The sequence below is a fragment of the Portunus trituberculatus genome, chromosome 30 (assembly GCF_017591435.1).
Source record: "Portunus trituberculatus isolate SZX2019 chromosome 30, ASM1759143v1, whole genome shotgun sequence".
Classification (NCBI taxonomy): domain Eukaryota; kingdom Metazoa; phylum Arthropoda; class Malacostraca; order Decapoda; family Portunidae; genus Portunus; species Portunus trituberculatus.
Window position 1 is genome coordinate 3202490 of NC_059284.1, and position 16868 is coordinate 3219357.

At 42.0% G+C, this 16868-nt stretch overlaps 3 protein-coding genes across 9 annotated transcripts in view; 2 read left to right on the forward strand and 1 right to left on the reverse strand.

Moving 5' to 3' along the window:
- LOC123510965 overlaps window positions 1-3597 on the forward strand; it is a 120849-nt gene extending 117252 nt beyond the window's left edge. For all 4 annotated transcript variants that reach the window (XM_045266509.1, XM_045266507.1, XM_045266506.1 and 1 more), the window contains one exon: window positions 1854-3597. In XM_045266509.1, the coding sequence (XP_045122444.1) occupies window positions 1854-1938 (85 nt within the window). In that variant the 3' untranslated portion in view covers window positions 1939-3597. The remainder of the gene's footprint in view (window positions 1-1853) is intronic.
- Window positions 3598-4161: 564 nt separating this feature from the next.
- LOC123510962 lies at window positions 4162-10175 on the reverse strand. Of its 2 annotated transcripts, none has more exons than XM_045266502.1 (10): window positions 9682-10175; window positions 9029-9146; window positions 8399-8473; window positions 7914-8077; window positions 7572-7682; window positions 7326-7454; window positions 6851-7082; window positions 5832-6689; window positions 4661-5695; window positions 4162-4461 (listed from the first exon to the last, which is right to left on the reverse strand). In XM_045266502.1, exons 4-9 carry the CDS (start codon window positions 8063-8065, stop codon window positions 4928-4930), a joined length of 2250 nt encoding a protein of 749 aa, XP_045122437.1. In that variant the 5' UTR covers window positions 8066-8077; window positions 8399-8473; window positions 9029-9146; window positions 9682-10175; the 3' UTR covers window positions 4162-4461; window positions 4661-4927. The 2 variants fall into 2 exon arrangements, with proteins under 2 accessions (XP_045122437.1, XP_045122436.1); XM_045266501.1 differs by having other exon boundaries at window positions 9029-9151.
- Window positions 9769-16376, forward strand: LOC123510966 (40-kDa huntingtin-associated protein-like). Of its 3 annotated transcripts, none has more exons than XM_045266512.1 (9): window positions 9769-9840; window positions 10546-10618; window positions 11130-11176; window positions 12369-12514; window positions 12787-12933; window positions 13653-13782; window positions 14179-14281; window positions 14871-14995; window positions 15619-16376. In XM_045266512.1, exons 2-9 carry the CDS (start codon window positions 10551-10553, stop codon window positions 15786-15788), a joined length of 936 nt encoding a protein of 311 aa, XP_045122447.1. In that variant the 5' UTR covers window positions 9769-9840; window positions 10546-10550; the 3' UTR covers window positions 15789-16376. The 3 variants fall into 3 exon arrangements, with proteins under 3 accessions (XP_045122447.1, XP_045122448.1, XP_045122446.1); XM_045266513.1 differs by having other exon boundaries at window positions 9801-9819; XM_045266511.1 differs by lacking the exon at window positions 9769-9840 and adding an exon at window positions 10378-10396.
- The last annotated feature ends 492 nt before the right edge of the window (window positions 16377-16868 follow it).

A 16868-nucleotide genomic window follows, 5' to 3' on the forward strand; every position in this document is an offset into this window, starting at 1 on the left:
CACACACACACACACACACACACACACACACACACACACACACACACACACATACATAAGTTGGCACGTGTTGTGGTAATTATTCTTACATCCATTACACGCACTAACACTTCAAAATAATTGCTGTGCGTAGACACTCTCTCTCTCTCTCTCTCTCTCTCTCTCTCTCTCTCTCTCTCTCTCTCTCTCTCTGAAAAGTACGTGTCTTTATTTCACTTGCTACCGCGTCTGGAAGCTGACATTGTGTTCTCGGGAATGTCACGCGTGAGAGAGAGAGAGAGAGAGAGAGAGAGAGAGAGAGAGAGTAAGCGAGCACGCCGTGAATAACCGTGCAAAGCGACGTGCGTGGGTGCGTGCGTGTCTGTCAGAGGGGAGAAGTGAAGCTCGTTATTTTTATCTTGAGGGTTTATCACGAAGCGCTGAGTGTCAGAGTGTGTGTGTGTGTGTGTGTCTGGTGGTAGCTGTGTGTGTGTGTGTGTGTGTTGTGGTTTGTGAGGCGTTGTAAGCGTCGGCCGGGCTGGAAAAGGTTCGCGCGTTTGGTTACTAAGGGTCGTATTCTTAAACACTTATACCACGCCTCCACTGCTTTCAAAGGCCTCTACTTTAAGTGACGTGAGTTCCTAAGGGGTGTTTCCAACGTTCTAGAGACAGACTAACAGATTTACTACTTTCAAAGGTCTCTAGTTTTAGTGACACGAGTTCCTAAGGATGTTTCTAAGGTTCTAGAGAAAATTGACAAGATTTACTACTTTCAAAGACTTCTAATTTGTGACATTGGTTCTTGAGGCGTGTTTTCAATGTTCTAAAGACAGATTGACAAGATTTACTACCTTGAAAGGCTTCTAGTTTAAGTGACACGGGTTCGTAAGGAGTGTTTTCAAGGTTCTAGAGACAAATTGACAACATTTCTATATTAGGAACAAGAAAACACTGTAGAGAACTCAGCTGACAATCACTGAGGCCTTTCGTGGTGAGATAGTAGAGTGTTTCTGAGTACTAGTGTAAGTTACTAAATGACTGAATTCGCGAGTGTGGGCACTTGGCGAGGGCTGAGGTGGTAGCAGAGGGAGGGACGCGGCGGTACTTGGCTCATCTAGCGCGCCTCAGTGTGACCAGCCTAGCTTTAGTTTAGGGTGCTACATAGATTACGTCTCTCTCTCTCTCTCTCTCTCTCTCTCTCTCTCTCTCTTGCTTGTCAATTTTCTTTTCCTGTAAAATAAAGAAGAAAAGAAGCTAAAATACGAGACAGCGCCACACCACACCACACCACACACCACACCACACCACACCACACCACACCATACCACACCACACCATACCACACCCCACCACATCATGCCACACCACACCATACCACACCACACCATACCACACCACACCACGCTCCATGAAGACAGGGAAACAGGAGACAGGAAGGAATGCACACGAGTATTCTCCTCAGCATAAACATTCCCGCATTCTTCACCAAACCGGGACGAAATGTAAACACCCGCAGATTAGGGACAGGTAGACCGCCAATAGCTTACCTGTGGCGATGCTTCCCTTCCTATCCTCTCTCTCTCTCTCTCTCTCTCTCTCTCTCTCTCTCTCATTCATTCATTTTTGCATTTCCTTCAGTTTCTCCGTCCCCTTATCTTCCTTTTTTTTGTCTCCTCTCACTTTCTTTTTCCATATTCCTCCATCTCCTCCTCCTCCTCTTTCTCCTTCTCCGTTTCCTCCTCCTCCTCCTTCTTCTCCTCCTCCTCCTCCTCTTCCTGTGAGTGTCTTAAAAACCTCACAAGTGTAACAAAATAATCTCTCTCTCTCTCTCTCTCCTTATTGGCGTATGTGAGTATATGTTTGTGTCTCCGCAGGATCGAGGAAGACGTGGAGGGCAGCCGATACAACAGGATCTGGAAGCAGCCTAACATGTCCTCTTCTGAAGCCTCCAAGTTGTGAAGCCTAGTGTTCTCTCGTTCTCCTCGCCCTCTGGCCCGTATTCTGATATGCTTTGTTCTCACCATCACGGCTTTCCAAGGGCTCCAGTTGAAGATGCTCATGAAACTACCCCAGAACTCATCCCATGAATAAAAAAAAAGAAATAAAAAGAAATGAGCAAAAGAAAAAGAAAAAAGCTAAACATTCACTTTGGCGTGGGGTCAGAGTGTAGCATATAGAGTACCAGAGAGTAGCAGGGTGTACCAGAGTGTAGCAGGGTGTTTTTATCGTTCTGGGGATGGATTGGCAAGATTTCTGGTTTATTAAAAGGAGAAACTATTGAAAACCCGGCTAGTTGTCTCTGTGGCCTTGGAAAATTGTCGTAGTGAGAGGGAAAAGCGTTTCTGAATACCGGCGTCTCCTACGTGGGGAAGCCTTCATCAGCTCCCCCACCCACCACATTGTTACTTATCAGCGTTTGTAAATCATCATTATCATCTTTTTTATAACGACACAGTGGCTAGAGGCGTTTTTACTATGGTTCACTGTTTCTCTCACTCATCAAACGTTCTTTTCCCTATATTCTGCAACCCATGAATCTACTTTAGTGTCAAATGTGCGTTTATTGTTTCTCTCTCTCTCTCTTGGTGTCACAGTGAGAAATAACGTGTGGGTTATATTGAAGACACTTTTCCCTTTCTAACGTGGACATAGAAAGGAACAAAGTGTATTGGCGTGGTGAAGGTGTTGGAGTGTGGTGTGGGAAAGAAGTTAGCATGTGTAGGGTGTAGGAATGAAGGAAGGAAGGACTGTCTCTATAAACTCCTTTTCTCTTCCTTCGTTATGGAACTATGAAGTGTTTTGCTATCCGTTTCTCTTCAGCCAGTCATCCTGTTTTGGTTGCAGTCTTCACACACAACTATGCTGTTTTCGAGGCTCGCCCAGGGAAGGTTTCGTTATCCAAGCTAGTCAGTGATTCGTAGCAGTTGTCTGGTTATATTTCTCCTTTATCGAGATTATCCTGTAGTAGTTTTTAATAGTTTATGGTTAGTTGCTCTATTTTTTATGATGATTTGTTGTTATGACAATGAGGAGATACACATGTGATGCAACACACACACACACACACACACACACATTTTTTTCACGTGGGACATTGAAATTCGTTCACTCCTACAGACAAAATATAAAGTATGCCTTTCATTCGCAGGAGATTTCTTTCTGCGGAACATTCTTTATTTGATGTTGGGACAGTGATGAAGGTGAGCCTAGGCCCCAGCACAGTGGTGAGGTGGTCTGTGGTGTGGGGCACTTGGCAAGCACTGTCTGGCTGTGTCTCGGTGGTTAGGTTCTGTTTACGTGCACTCCAGACTCCAGTACACAAGTACTTCCCTCACATATCCTAAGTGTACACAAGTGATTTTGTCAGTACTTGTACTGTAGCTACGCGCGTCATCACTTATCACTACCATCACCATTATTATTTATCATTTCTCCTTGACAGACATCAGTTTACTTATATATTACTCTAACTATAAGCTGCTTCTGTACATGAAATATTCATCTTTATGCTGTCAGCGTTTTCTAAGTTTATGATCTATTGTACAGTGTGTTCATGTGCCAAATCTTGGAATAGAGGAGTTGTTTGCAACTTCAATTAATAAACATTTGTACAAACCACCCACGTCCTCTTGCTGAGACTTAAAAATCGGTGACTTATTGTACCCGTCTGTGTCTGTGGCCCAACCGTCAGTCCCCATCATTGTGTGTGTGTGTGTGTGTGTGTGTGTGTGTGTGTAAGTCATAAGGAGCAGAGAGTGCCGTCACACCACTAGGTACAAGGGCATGCTGGTCAGGTGATAAGCACCAGTGGTCAGATCAAGGCTTTAAGAAAAGGGAGAAGGTGAGTGTTCTCTGCAATTGTTACATCATTCATTTTTTCTGTAATTCTCAGTTCTGTTCTCTGCATCATTGTGTCACTTGTCAACATGTGGTGTGGTCCAGCATCAGTGCCAGTGTCATCTGGAAGCAATACTGAGTACTACAAGTGCTCAACATGAAGCTGACTTGCTATGTAGTACAAAACTATCATGTAACAAGTGACATGTGACTCAAGGTTCCTCATGAGCCAGGTTTGGGTTATACATGTTTTCATTTGTCAGAATAAAGTTTTAACAATGTGTGGCTTCTACTGGGAATTTATTACTTCTTAACAAGATGAATGAATAAATGAATTGAGCTATAATAAATAATTTGCTTTATTGATATAAATATAAAATCCAAAAGTTTCAATGTTTCCAATATTGACTTTTCTCTTGTTTTAAGCTTAATACTTCCATCATTTCCCTCCTTTAGCTTAATGTTCCCAAGTGCTTTAAAGCTGAGACAAGTGTAGGCAGTGATAGAAAGCTCTTGTAGTATGAATAATATTGGGATGCCATCATGCCATCAGACACCACCCTGCCCCCCTCCACCTCCACCTCAGACACCACCACATTTCTGTCACTTCACTTCTCGCTCAACAGCTGCAGGTGACTCCTTGACCTTCATGGGAGAAATAAAGAATAAGTAAATAAAACTAAGAGCATCTAATGAAAATGAATTGAAAAAGACTAAAATGACAGTAAAAAACAATTAAAATAGATTCAAATATTGAGTAACCCTGGCTTTAGATATAATGGCTCTTATCCAAATATCTATCTATACTATAAGATATGTATCCAAAAAGAGCACATGGACTCACTGGCAAAGTTATGGGCCTTAGGATGCAGAACACCTGAGCTGCCTTACAGTGGAGGTGCAGCGAGGCAGGGAGGGCTCTTGAGATCTGGGCATTCACCACACAAGCAGGCGGAGTGTACTGAAGCAAAGACAATGATGGCAAACTGTTCTTCCGAGAGCAGAAACACTGTTGGCAAAGGTTCAGGAAGAAGTGACCCTCAGCACTGATCACTGTGGACACACTGCTACTACCTGTGCTTCTCTGACTCACACTACATCAACACAACCATCACTTTTCATCATCGTTATCTTCGTCACTGCTGTCGCCGAACACCTCCCCCTCACCTGTCCCACCAAAGGTTTCCTCCAGCTGTTTTGAAGCCATCCAGAAGTCCTTGGAGGCTGCGCTGGCCTGGGCCGCCACCTGTGCCTGGAAACCGAGGCAGGAGCTTCCAGAGTACAAGTTAAGGCGGCTGTCCAGGGAGGTGGTGTGGTGAGTGGGCAGGGCGAAGGTGGTCCAGTCAATCTGCCGTGACTCATCCTCCTTCAGGTTTTCATTATGAGTGAAGGTTTCCTCTTCTCCTGCATTCACCTCTTCACCCGACGAGTCTTTCTCCCTCTCGTCGTCACCCCAACAAAAATTAACAGGAGGTCTCCGTCTGAGGACACTCACAGTCTCTTCCTCAGAATCAGAATCAGAGTCTATGCAGTCACCAATCACTTCAGTCCTTCTGCAAGTGCTGCTCAGGAACTGTCTCTCGTCTTCACCAGAGTGTGAAAGTGTCACTGCTGCTTTCAGTCTTACTTCATTCACTATTCTCTCCTCTTCATCTTCATCCAGTTCTTGTCTAATTTTCCTGTATGCTGCCAGCCTCTCCTCATCACTGTCCACCTCGTCCTGCACACTGGCCAGGCTGGCTGCTGGTGGCCTAACACCTCTCAGTGCTGCAGTGTTGAGCTCCTCGATGGTGACAGGTGCAGTTTCACCTGGATCACCTGCACTCTCCTCCTCCTCCTCTTGGCTCACTTCTTCCTTCTCTGTAACCTTCACAATGTTCTGTAAAAAAAAGAGATACACAATGTTAGGAAGCACCTTAAAACTGTCAATGGTTTATATTAAAGGCTCCCTTGGCCCAGCTAACTATTCAAGTATGAACTAAATTAATGCACAATAGCACTGATAAGTATTCCACCTGCTGGGCTGGTCTGATGCGCAGCTTCTCCAAGGCAACCTTCTCCCTCTCCTCCCACATTTTGCGACGGCTGACCAAGATTGGCTGCAGCTCCCTAAGGACTCTCTTCCCCTGTTCCTTCTGCTGCCGAAGCATCTGTTTCTCCCTCCTGGCATCTACACACCACAGGTCATCATCTGGCACACCCACCTCCTCCTCCAACACCCTGCTGTTCATGTCAACCTCAAACACTTCATCCTCAGCAGGCACTATCTGCTGGTCATACAGCAGGATGGCAGGCAGCTTTGCTGCAGTGACCTGCTCAACCTGCTCCTCCTCTCCAGCTGTACATGGCAAACTTGCCCTCTCCTCACTGCTCTCACTGGCAGCTCCATACTTCCTGGCACCTCTGACCTCTGCCTCCTCTAGGCAGCCCTGACAGGCATCCAGCTCCAGCCTCAGAGCAGTCAGCTGTGCCTTGAAGTGTTCATAGGAGGGAAATGCTTCAAGACATTCTGACTTGCACAGTTCTGATGTGTCACTTTCTCTCTCAAAGTCTGACTCAAGACTCTGCACTCTGGCCAGAGCAGCCCGTAGATGCAAACCCAGACTGTGAACAGCCACATACACATTTTTCTTCTTCTCCTCAATACTTGGTGAAGTATTCACCGATGGTCTCTCCATTAACCAAAAGCACTTGTTGTATTCATATTGCTTCTGGAGGGATTGCATTTTTTCTAAGAATGCATCTTCCTTATAAGAAGTGGCTATGAAATCAACAACCCCTCTGTACTCAGAATCTGCCTGTGATCCGTGCAGCCACAACAGCAACTCAGTCAGCACGGCAGACGTCTGAAGCTTTATCACAGTGACTCGACTCTGTCAGGAAAAGGAAAATACAAGTAAAAATTATCATAGTAAAGAACATATTTTCATTATCCTCTGCAATCCCCTTTAGCAACATTGTATGCAAGAAAAGTACAAAAACTCAGGAAGACCAAGGCAATGAAAGACTGAGGAAAGATGTAGCCTGACTTTACCTTCATATACTGCAATTGTTGAGTGAGTGAACAGCTCTGTTCTAGGCTGGGCGGCTCATCAAAGAGGTGTCTGATGGCTGGGTAGTGAGGGATGCCCGGTTCAAGAGCAATGTGGGCCAAGGTGAGGAGTTTGGTTGCCGCTGCCACTGTGCTCAGCAGAGCCTCACTCAGGCAGGACATGTGGGGGGACTCCTCGTGCAGTGAGGCCATGGCTGCTCCTGGTCCTTGAGCCCTGAGGGAGAACGAGATAATATATAATGTGTGTCTTTATCAATGGAAACACTCTTGACAATTTCATATTTTTTTCTAGTGACAGATTAACAAGATTTAAATATTATTGCATGGAGAAACAATTTTGCGAATCTGTCTATTGATCTCCATGGCCTTGGAAAACAATCATGGTGAGAGAAGGATGTTTCTGAATGAAGGAGTAAGGAGTACGAGGGCAGCTCAGCTTTAGGGCAACATTACTCACAGCACAAAACCCTTGCCTATCAGGTCCATCTCCAGCAGCAAACGCACAGTCTTGGAGGTGAGATGGTTCATTTCCTTCAAGCTTGATACAAACTGTCCCAAACATGCTGCCTTCTGCAACCAATACATGCTGGAAAAAGTTAATATTAATTAAAATCCCAAAATGTGTGAAATTACAGAGTATTTAAAAGTTGAGGATTTGCAACAATGAGCTGAAGACGGTTCACACAGATAGGTAAGGACTCACCAATACAAGCCACAGGTAGTTAGAGCAACAAGAAGGATGCTGAGCTGAAAATACAGATCCTCGGTTGCAATCCACAGCAGCAAAAGGCACATAACTATCACCACTGCATCCCTGTAATAGAAACACACCAACATCAGCCTACTCTAACAATAGTACCATTAACCTGCTTCATGTACACACAGAATCAGTGACACACAAAAAGCAAAGCAATGGATGTATAGAACAGTCATAGGGAACCTTTTATGCAACAAGAACACCAGTCTAAATTATACAATCTTGAGTTTTCAAACACTTCCTGAGAAAATACAGTTATCTACATGAGACAGGCAGTGTGTTCCTCACCTGTGCCTGAAGACAGCAGTGAGCCGAGGGAAGGCAGTGTTGGCTGAGCCCCGCAGCTCCTCACCGTGGGGAAGGAAGTGCTCCAGCACCAACCAGTCGTCCTCATTCACCAGCCTACTCTTGCACACTTGTCTGGCCAGCATCACGTACATGTAAGACTGGGCCTGGAACATATCTTTGTGTTAACACCTGCACTCAGAAATGAAGTTTTTAAATGTAAGAGGTACACTGGCAAGGACAGTAAAATATATATATGTCTAAGAGAAGAGCCAGAATGCTTAATGTTTAACCAAAATTGGACACACAGACTGGTATTTATCATATGGCTTGGGCAGTGGAAGATGAGCAAAGTACAGTGCAAAAGCCTGAGTGAGTCTAAGCAACAGCCAGGCCATCACAGCAGTGCCTCTCTGACCTGCTGGGGAAATGTTTCTCAGTGGTAAATGGTGACGCTGATCTTGGTGACGGTGATTATGGCAACTTACAAGCTTTGGTGACGCTCCAAACAAGTGACGTGGGAGCCTCGTCCACCATGCACACCCGGCCGCCAGCCACCCGCTCTGCAACACAATAGGAGCTAAAATCCACAGTCCACAGTCTTCCCACAACACTGCAGGAGGTTAGGTCACAGATAATGCAGTTAGTTGGTGCTAAGAATCAATAATCTGCTGCTCTCTGGATCACACACTGCCTTAAGAATGTCTCCCAAGAAAATGTGGAATGTTTTTATTGATCCATTTGAGAAAAGTTCAAGGTTGAGGAAGAGGAGACAATGAAATGTACTCCTTTATAACCACTGTATTTTACATTTCTGTATCAGATAACAGAAATAATGATCAATACAAGCTGTCCTCACACACTTGGGAAGCAACTGGTAAACTCTGGAACTCCTAACATGCTTCTGCATTTACAACTTTCTATGACCTGACTTCATTTAAGAGAAAGGCTTCAAGACATTTATCCTTTTTTTTTTTTTTTTTTTGTGGAGGGGCAGGGGGAGGCTAACACTCTCAGACCTGCAAGGGGACTGCCAACTATGCGGGACTTTTTTGTATTTTTATGTTGCCCTTGACCAGTTTTCCCCTCTAACATAAAAAAAAAAACTTCACTCTGACCTGAGAGTCTGGGGAACTGCCATCCTGTGTCTGCTGTGTGCTGGCTGGCGCTGTGTACTGGCTCTGCTCAAAGTCTGTGTAGCTGTAGCCCACGTCCAGGAGGTGCTGGTGGATCGCACTGCCCTGGTGGAGAGGGACACCATTACTAATCATTTACTATCACAATCACTACCACCACCAATCATTCTGTCTCTCCTGATGAAAGGATGCTGTCACTATCATCTCATCATTATCAATTACTACTGTGCTTCTCCTGGTGAAAGACACAGCATCACCATCATCTTTGTCTCTCCTGGTGAAAGACACAGCATCACCATCATTTTGTCTCTCCTGGTGAAAGACACATCACCATCATCTCATCACAATCAACTGTCTCCTGATGGGTCGATTCTATGTCACTTTCATTTCACCACTATTAGTTAGTGTATCTCTCCTGATGAAAAAAGCATTACCATCATATCATCACCATTAATTACTGTGTCCTCCCTGGTGGAAAGATGCCATGTCACCATCACCACTAATTGAGCCGTGACAATGCTGTTTCAATGCCAAAGATTGAGAATAATATGAAGTTATTCTTGGCGGCCAGCGAGAACCAGGCCATTCACTCCACACACACACACACACACACACTCTCTCTCTCTCTCTCTCACCTCAAACACCACCTCCTCGTCTTCCTCGTCCTCCATCTCAGCTGTGGTCCTTCAAACACTGATATTTAGCTGCTGTTTAATGTCAGGAGCAGCTGCACGTCCCCGCTGCCTCCCTGTCCTTACAGCGTGAGGGACGGAGTGAGTAGTGAGTAGTGACGAGTGAGTACCAAGTAGTGAGTGATATTTACTATTTAACTGCTGTTTATTGTCTAATGTGGAGAGCAGCTGCACGTCCCCGCTGCCTCAATACAGCCTCATTGTCCTTGCAGCGTGAGTGAGGACTGAGAAATGAGTGCCGAATAGTGAGTAATGACGAGTGAGTAGTGAGTGAGTGGGCGTATCTGTGTTGCCCAATGAAACTTAAAGTAAATCGTTGTTATTATTGTGTTTGTTATTTTTTTGCTTAGTTTTCTACTGGAGTGTGTTGCGTGGTTACTGTGTGGATAGCTCTGTGACTGCGTGGTGAAATGTGATGTTTTGATCCAGGTGTGACTGAATGCATTTGTATCGGCTCACACTTTCATGCATATTCCTTGTTCTTCTTTTATATTCTTCCATTCTTGACCTATCTTGTTTTTGTCTTTTTTTTTCTAAATTTTGATGATATTTTTTTCTTTTTTCAATAGTTGGAGTGGTGAATGGTTTTTGAGTTGGCTACACTGCTGCTCTGTTTACATCAAAGTGTCATCTCACCACAAACTCTCTTGAAACCACAGTAACACCATCAAAACGTTACAATTACACTGAAATAACCAAATATATTCATAGATCCTTAACATTTACTTCATAATTAACAGAATTCTCCCAGTAACACTAGACAGAGTGTGGTAAATGTTAAATAATGACATTGTACCAGTATTGCAGGAACCATGGAGGCTGGAGCAGGGACGGGTGGTTTCCTGGTGCAATACCGCGGCATTTCATCCAAGTTAAAGAAGTAAGGACCACTGGATTTGTTCAGTGTTGTCTTAGTAACTACCTTGATAACTGAGATGGGTTTGCTTTAGTATATATGTGTGTGTTTGCCTGAATTAACTACTGCCGTTACCTCTGCTTCTACTGCTGCTAATGTTATCACTACTATGATATTTCTGTTGTTGTACCATCATTACTACTGTTACTGATATCACCATCGCTATCTCCTCTACTAATATTACTATCACCAGTGTTTTTACTACTACTACTACTACCATTATTTCCTTGCTCCTAATGTTACAACTAGCTGCTACCGTCACAACCACCGTCATCACCACCTCCTCCTCCTCCTCCTCCTTCTTCTTCTTTTTCTTCTTCTTTTGATAATGATGCTTCTGCTACTACTACTACTACTACTACTACTACAAGATTTATAAACATGATTTTAATATCAAATGACACACACACACACACACACACACACACACACTGAGATAGGGACACATATATCATCAATTCTTACTCTATTTCAGACGTTTCCTGCGCAAACCCAATGTTGCCGAGGCGAGCGATGAGTTTGGTGAGTACAGACAAACAGATACATAGATAGATAGATAGACAAACAGACAGACAGGCAAACAGATAGATAGATAGGTAGACAAACAGACAAACAGAGACATACAAACAGATAGATATATAGAAACACAGGCAGACAGACAAACAGAAAGATAGGTAGACAAACAGTTAGATAGATAAACAGACAGACAAACAGATAGATAGATAGATAGATAGACAGACAGACAGACAGACAAATAGATAGACAGACAGACAAACAGATAGATAGGTAGACCAACAGACAGACAGACACACAGAAAGATAGCTAGACAAACAGACAGACAGACAAACAAAGATAGCTAGACAAACAGATAGATAGATAAACAGACAGGCAGACAGACAAACAAATAGATAGCTAGACAAACAGACGGACAGACAGACAGACAGGTAGATAGCTAGACCAACAGATAGATAGATAGACAAACAGACAGACAGACAAACAGACAGACAGACAGACAGGCAAACAAAGATAGCTAGACAAACAGACAGACAGACATATAGATAGATAGACAGACAGGCAGACAGACAAACAGATAGATAGATAGACAAGCAGACAAACAGACAAACATATAGATAGACAGAAAGACAAACAGACAGGCAGACCAATAGATAGCTAGACAAAAAGATAGATAGATAGACGAACAGACAGACGGACAAACAGATAGGTAAATAGACAGGCAGACAGACGGACAAACAGATAGGTAAATAGACAGACAGACAGACAGACAAACAGATAGGTAAATAGACAGACAGACAGACAGACACTTAGCAATGGTAGTCACTCATCCAATGCTGTAAGACTGTCACTCGAGTACTTGAGTTTGACATGATAATGGTGAACTAGGGTGATATAATGGCTAATGGGGTGATATGATGGTGAAAAATGGTGATGTAATGGTCACTGAGTTTACATTTTAGTCAGTAGGGTGATATCATGGTGAACAAGGATGATATAATGGTTAATAGGATGATATAATGGTGAATAGGGTGATATGAGAGTCAATAGGGTGATATAATAATGAATAGGGTGATATGATGATGAAAAAGGGTGATTTAATAGTGAGTAGGGTGTTATGATGCTCAGTAGGGTGATGTAATGATGAATAGGACAATATAATGGTGAGTAGGGTGATATAATGTCTCCCCTCCCTCCACAGGCCAGCTAGCCCGGGAGCTGAGTGAGGGTGAGGCTTGGGCGCAGGCTGGTCTGTGCTGTGTGGCGGTGGCAAAGTGTGAACAAACTCTGCTCAACGCGTCCACAGAGGTGTCGGCTGTGACACAGGCGGCACGGTACTTCCTCAAGGTATGTGTGTGTGTGTGTGTGTGTGTGTGTGTGTGTGTGTGTGTGTGTGTGTGTTTGTGGCAGTGATTAAACTTATAAAAATCTAACCAAAAAAGAACAATGAATTAACACATAGAAGAAGGCAAATTGACTTAAATAAAGCAAAATAGTTAACCAGAGAACCACTAATATATAATTATTATGTGTTGGTTGTGTTGGTTCAGCCAGAGACAGTGAACCAAAACAGCTAACTAGAGAACCACTATTGTTATGTGTTGGTTGTGTTGGTGCAGGCAGAGACAGTGAACCACCAGCTGCACTGCCCATCCTTCACTGAGCACCTCATGACGGCCATCAGCTGCTTCCAACATGCCATCCAGCTGTACGTCGACCAGGCCAAGCCGGCTCTCGCTGCATCCCTGGCTGTAGAGTTAGGCCAGGTCAGTCTTGTATGGTGCTCTCTCACATGCTATCTTGCTCTCTCTCTGGTTTTTGCTGTCTCTCTCTCTCTCTCTCTCTCTCTCTCTCTCTCTCTCTCTCTCTCCTGCATTATACATTTTTCTTTATTTTTTTTACATTTCATCTCATTTTGCTGTGTCATTTACAATATTATTACTATTTTTATAACTTATTCTCATTTTTCTCTTTTTTTCATGATTCTCTTAATTTTCTTACATTGTATCTCTTCTTAAATTATTTTCTTTGCTTTTGTATATTTCTTCTCTTATTATGATATTTTTTTTCTAATTTGGTACATTTTCTGTCATTTTATAACATTCTTTCTCATTTTGTTTCCTTTCAAACTATTCCTTTACAATTTTTGACATTATTTATCTTTGTTATCATCGTTCTTTACTTATTTATATTTCTTCTCTTATTACAATATTTTTTTTTCTAGTTTATTACATTTCCTTTAATTTTACAACATTCTTTCTCATTTCATCTCCTTTCACACCAATCCTTTACAATGTTTGACATTATTTCACACACATTATCATTTTTCTTTACTTTTTATATTTCTTCTCTTATTACAATATTTTTTTATGTCTTTTTACTCATTTTTTTTTCTTATTTCATCATCTTTCACACCATTCCTTTATAATTTTTGACATCATACCAGTCCTGCTATTACTGCACCCTATTTTGTCCACCCTGACAGGCACTGCGGTCACTGGGCAAGCCATCCGAGGCCCTGACCTGGCTGTGCATGGCGGCAGACTTCCACGCTGCCTCGCCCTTCCACCACCTCACCTGCCTCACCTACATTGCTGCCTGTAAGGTTGAGTTAGGTGAGTATCATAGTGTCTTTGTGTGTCAAATTCTAGGTGAGTGTCATAGTGTGTTGTAATATGCTAGTGTTATAGTGTGTCTCAGTGTGTCAAATTCTGTAATGTTGAGCGTGGTGAGTGTCATGTGTGTCTCAGTGTGTCAGATTCGGTAAGGTTGAGCTTGGTGAGTGTCATGTGTGTCTCAGTGTGTCAAATTCTGTAAGGTTGAGCTTGGTGAGTGTCATGTGTGTCTCAGTGTGTCAAATTCTGTAAGGTTGAGCTGGGTGAGTATCTTAGTCTTAGTGTGTCAAATTCTTGCTGTATATGTGTTGGAATCATTATTAATTTTCTCTCTCTCTCTCTCTCTCTCTCTCTCTCTCTCTCTCTCTCTCTCTCTCTCTCTCTCTCTCTCTCCAGGTGACTTGCATGGAGCTCTGATGATGTATACCCAGATAACCAAACTGATCAACGAGACAGCAGGGAAGCCTCTCACTCAAGCACACAAGGACGTCCTGGCAAAGTGAGTTACCATCTCTCTCTCTCTCTCTCTCTCTCTCTCTCTCTCTCTCTCTCTCCCTCTCCCTCTCTTCCTTTTAATCCCTTCAATACTGGAACACATTTTTACCTTCAGATTTATGTATGATTAGACTATTTTATTGACACTAGGAAGGGTCTATGGATGTCAGAAGATTAATGGCCACAGTCTTCACTATTTTAATCCCTTCAATACTGGGACACATTTTTACCTTCAGATTTCTGTATGATTAGACTATTTTATTGACACTAGGAAGGGTCTATGGATGTCAGAAGATTAATGGCCACAGTCTTCACTATTTTAATCCCTTCAATACTGGGACACATTTTTACCTTCAGATTTCTGTATGATTAGACTATTTTATTGACACTAGGAAGGGTCTATGGATGTCGGAAGATTAATGGCCACAGTGTTCACTATTGTAATCACCACATAAGTTTCTGAAGCTGTATAAAATCACCATATAGTAACCAGAATGAAAGTGGAAATGCATCATGGTATTCAAGAGGTTAAATCATTCATACACACATATAGTATTACCATTTATTTATTTTTATTACTCTGGTTTCTGCAGGTGTGAGATTTCCTCCCTGTTGATTCTGTTGACCCTGCAGCCCCTCCCACAGCAGACTACCCCGCCACATGCCCGCCTGCTGGAGAAGTATTCCTGGGCCACACCTGACATGCAGAAGCCAGATGGTAAGTGTGGGGGGTATTTTGGGTTAGCTTAGGTTAGGTTAGTTTAAGTTGAAGGTTATTTTGGGTTAGGTTAGGTTATTCTCTCTTTGTTTTTTGTTTTTTTTTTATTTCTATTGTTATATTCTTTTTTTGTGCCTTCTTGTCCATTTCCCTTCTATTTCAAATTGTACACACTTGCAATGCCTTTTCTTTACCTTACTATCACACAATACTAATTACCTCTCGTTATTTTATTTCCTTCTTGTTTCTATATTCCTTTTTTTTTTTTTTTTTTTACATTTCCTTTTTATTTCAAACTGCATGTACTTCTAATATCTTTCATTTTGTTATTCCTCACCTTACTAACACACAATACCAATTACCTGTTGTTACTTATTTTATTTCCTCCTTGTATACAACTAATGATTTCTTTTGTCTGCATGTGTACTTTTAATGTTTATCCTTCTGTTATTCCTCACCTTACTATCACACACTACCAATTATTTGCTATTTTATTTCCTGCCTATATATAACTAATGATTTTCTTGTTTTTTTTTTTTTTTTTTAATACCATATGGGCTCTTTCACAGGAATTTATGGGCTAAAGGAGGTATATATTAAATTTTTGTTTGTCTTTGCCTCAGTGCCCTATGATGATGCAGAGCTTGTGGTGCTGCTGCAGTCACTGGTGCTGGCATGTCAGGGAGGAGATATTGAAGCACTGTCTTCCCTCAGCCAGCACCTCACACCCCTCCTTGGCCCAGACCACCTCCACCTTCTCCATATCCTTGTCACGGAGATGAACAGGAGCTAGTGAGGTGAAGTGTGTGTGTGTGTGTGTGTGTGTGTGTGTGTGTGTGTGTGTGTGTGTTTTTTTTGTATGTTTTTATGTGTTATTTTGTTCATGTTTAGTTGGTTATTCTCATCTTTATTTACTTTTTTTTCAAGGTTATTGTTTAGTTTCTGTGTTTTTTATTTTTTTGTTATTTTTGTCATTGTCTTGGTTTTAATTCTCCAGTTTTATTGTTTCAAATATTTCTTTTTATTGTGTAGTTATTTCAGTGTCTTTTTGGTTTTCAAGTTTTAATTATAATCATTCCTACATCATATTCTTCATCTAGAGTTTTCATTAACATCATTTATTATTTAGTTTCCATATCAAATTTTCATTCTTATCATCGTCATTTGTACTTCATTTACTTTTCATTTCAAGTTTTCATGGTTACATCTTCATCACTTAGTTTGCTTTCAGGTTTTCATCATTATTATCATCTGCATCATTCTTAATTTATTGCTTGTTGAGTCAAGCACACAGGATGTCTATAAGATTCAACTGTAAATACATACTTAAGGACAAACACCTGCATATGATGAACTAATAAAGCTTTTGTAGAAAACTCTGTTAGGTATGTGTTACTGTGATCACCCGCTGGACCTCTCAAGTAAAAATTGTGTAAAAAATGTATAGGTAATAGACCATGGTACAATAACGAGACAGGTAGATGCACGAGAGTCTTGAACTCACAGCCCTACTGGTAAGTCTTCTGAAACGCTGTTTCTGTGACGTCATCCACTCGCCTAGCCAGCTCTGATCGCGATAGTCTGCTACTCATTAAATCATGAATAATTAATATAAAACTTTTTTTCTTTTCATGATCCATTATTTATGCAGTCGAAAATTAAATATGATACACATTAGTGATTGAATGTTGATGATATTTCATAGCGATAGACAAGATATTGTACGGATAAAGACATGTCAGATAGCCTAGTAGATGTGGCTCAAAAACATTGTTAGTGGATTTTTCAAGCCATATACATTATGCATAATTGCATAATGCACATTGATTTCCTCTGATCCTCTTCGCCTTCATGTACCTTCGTCGTCTTCCTC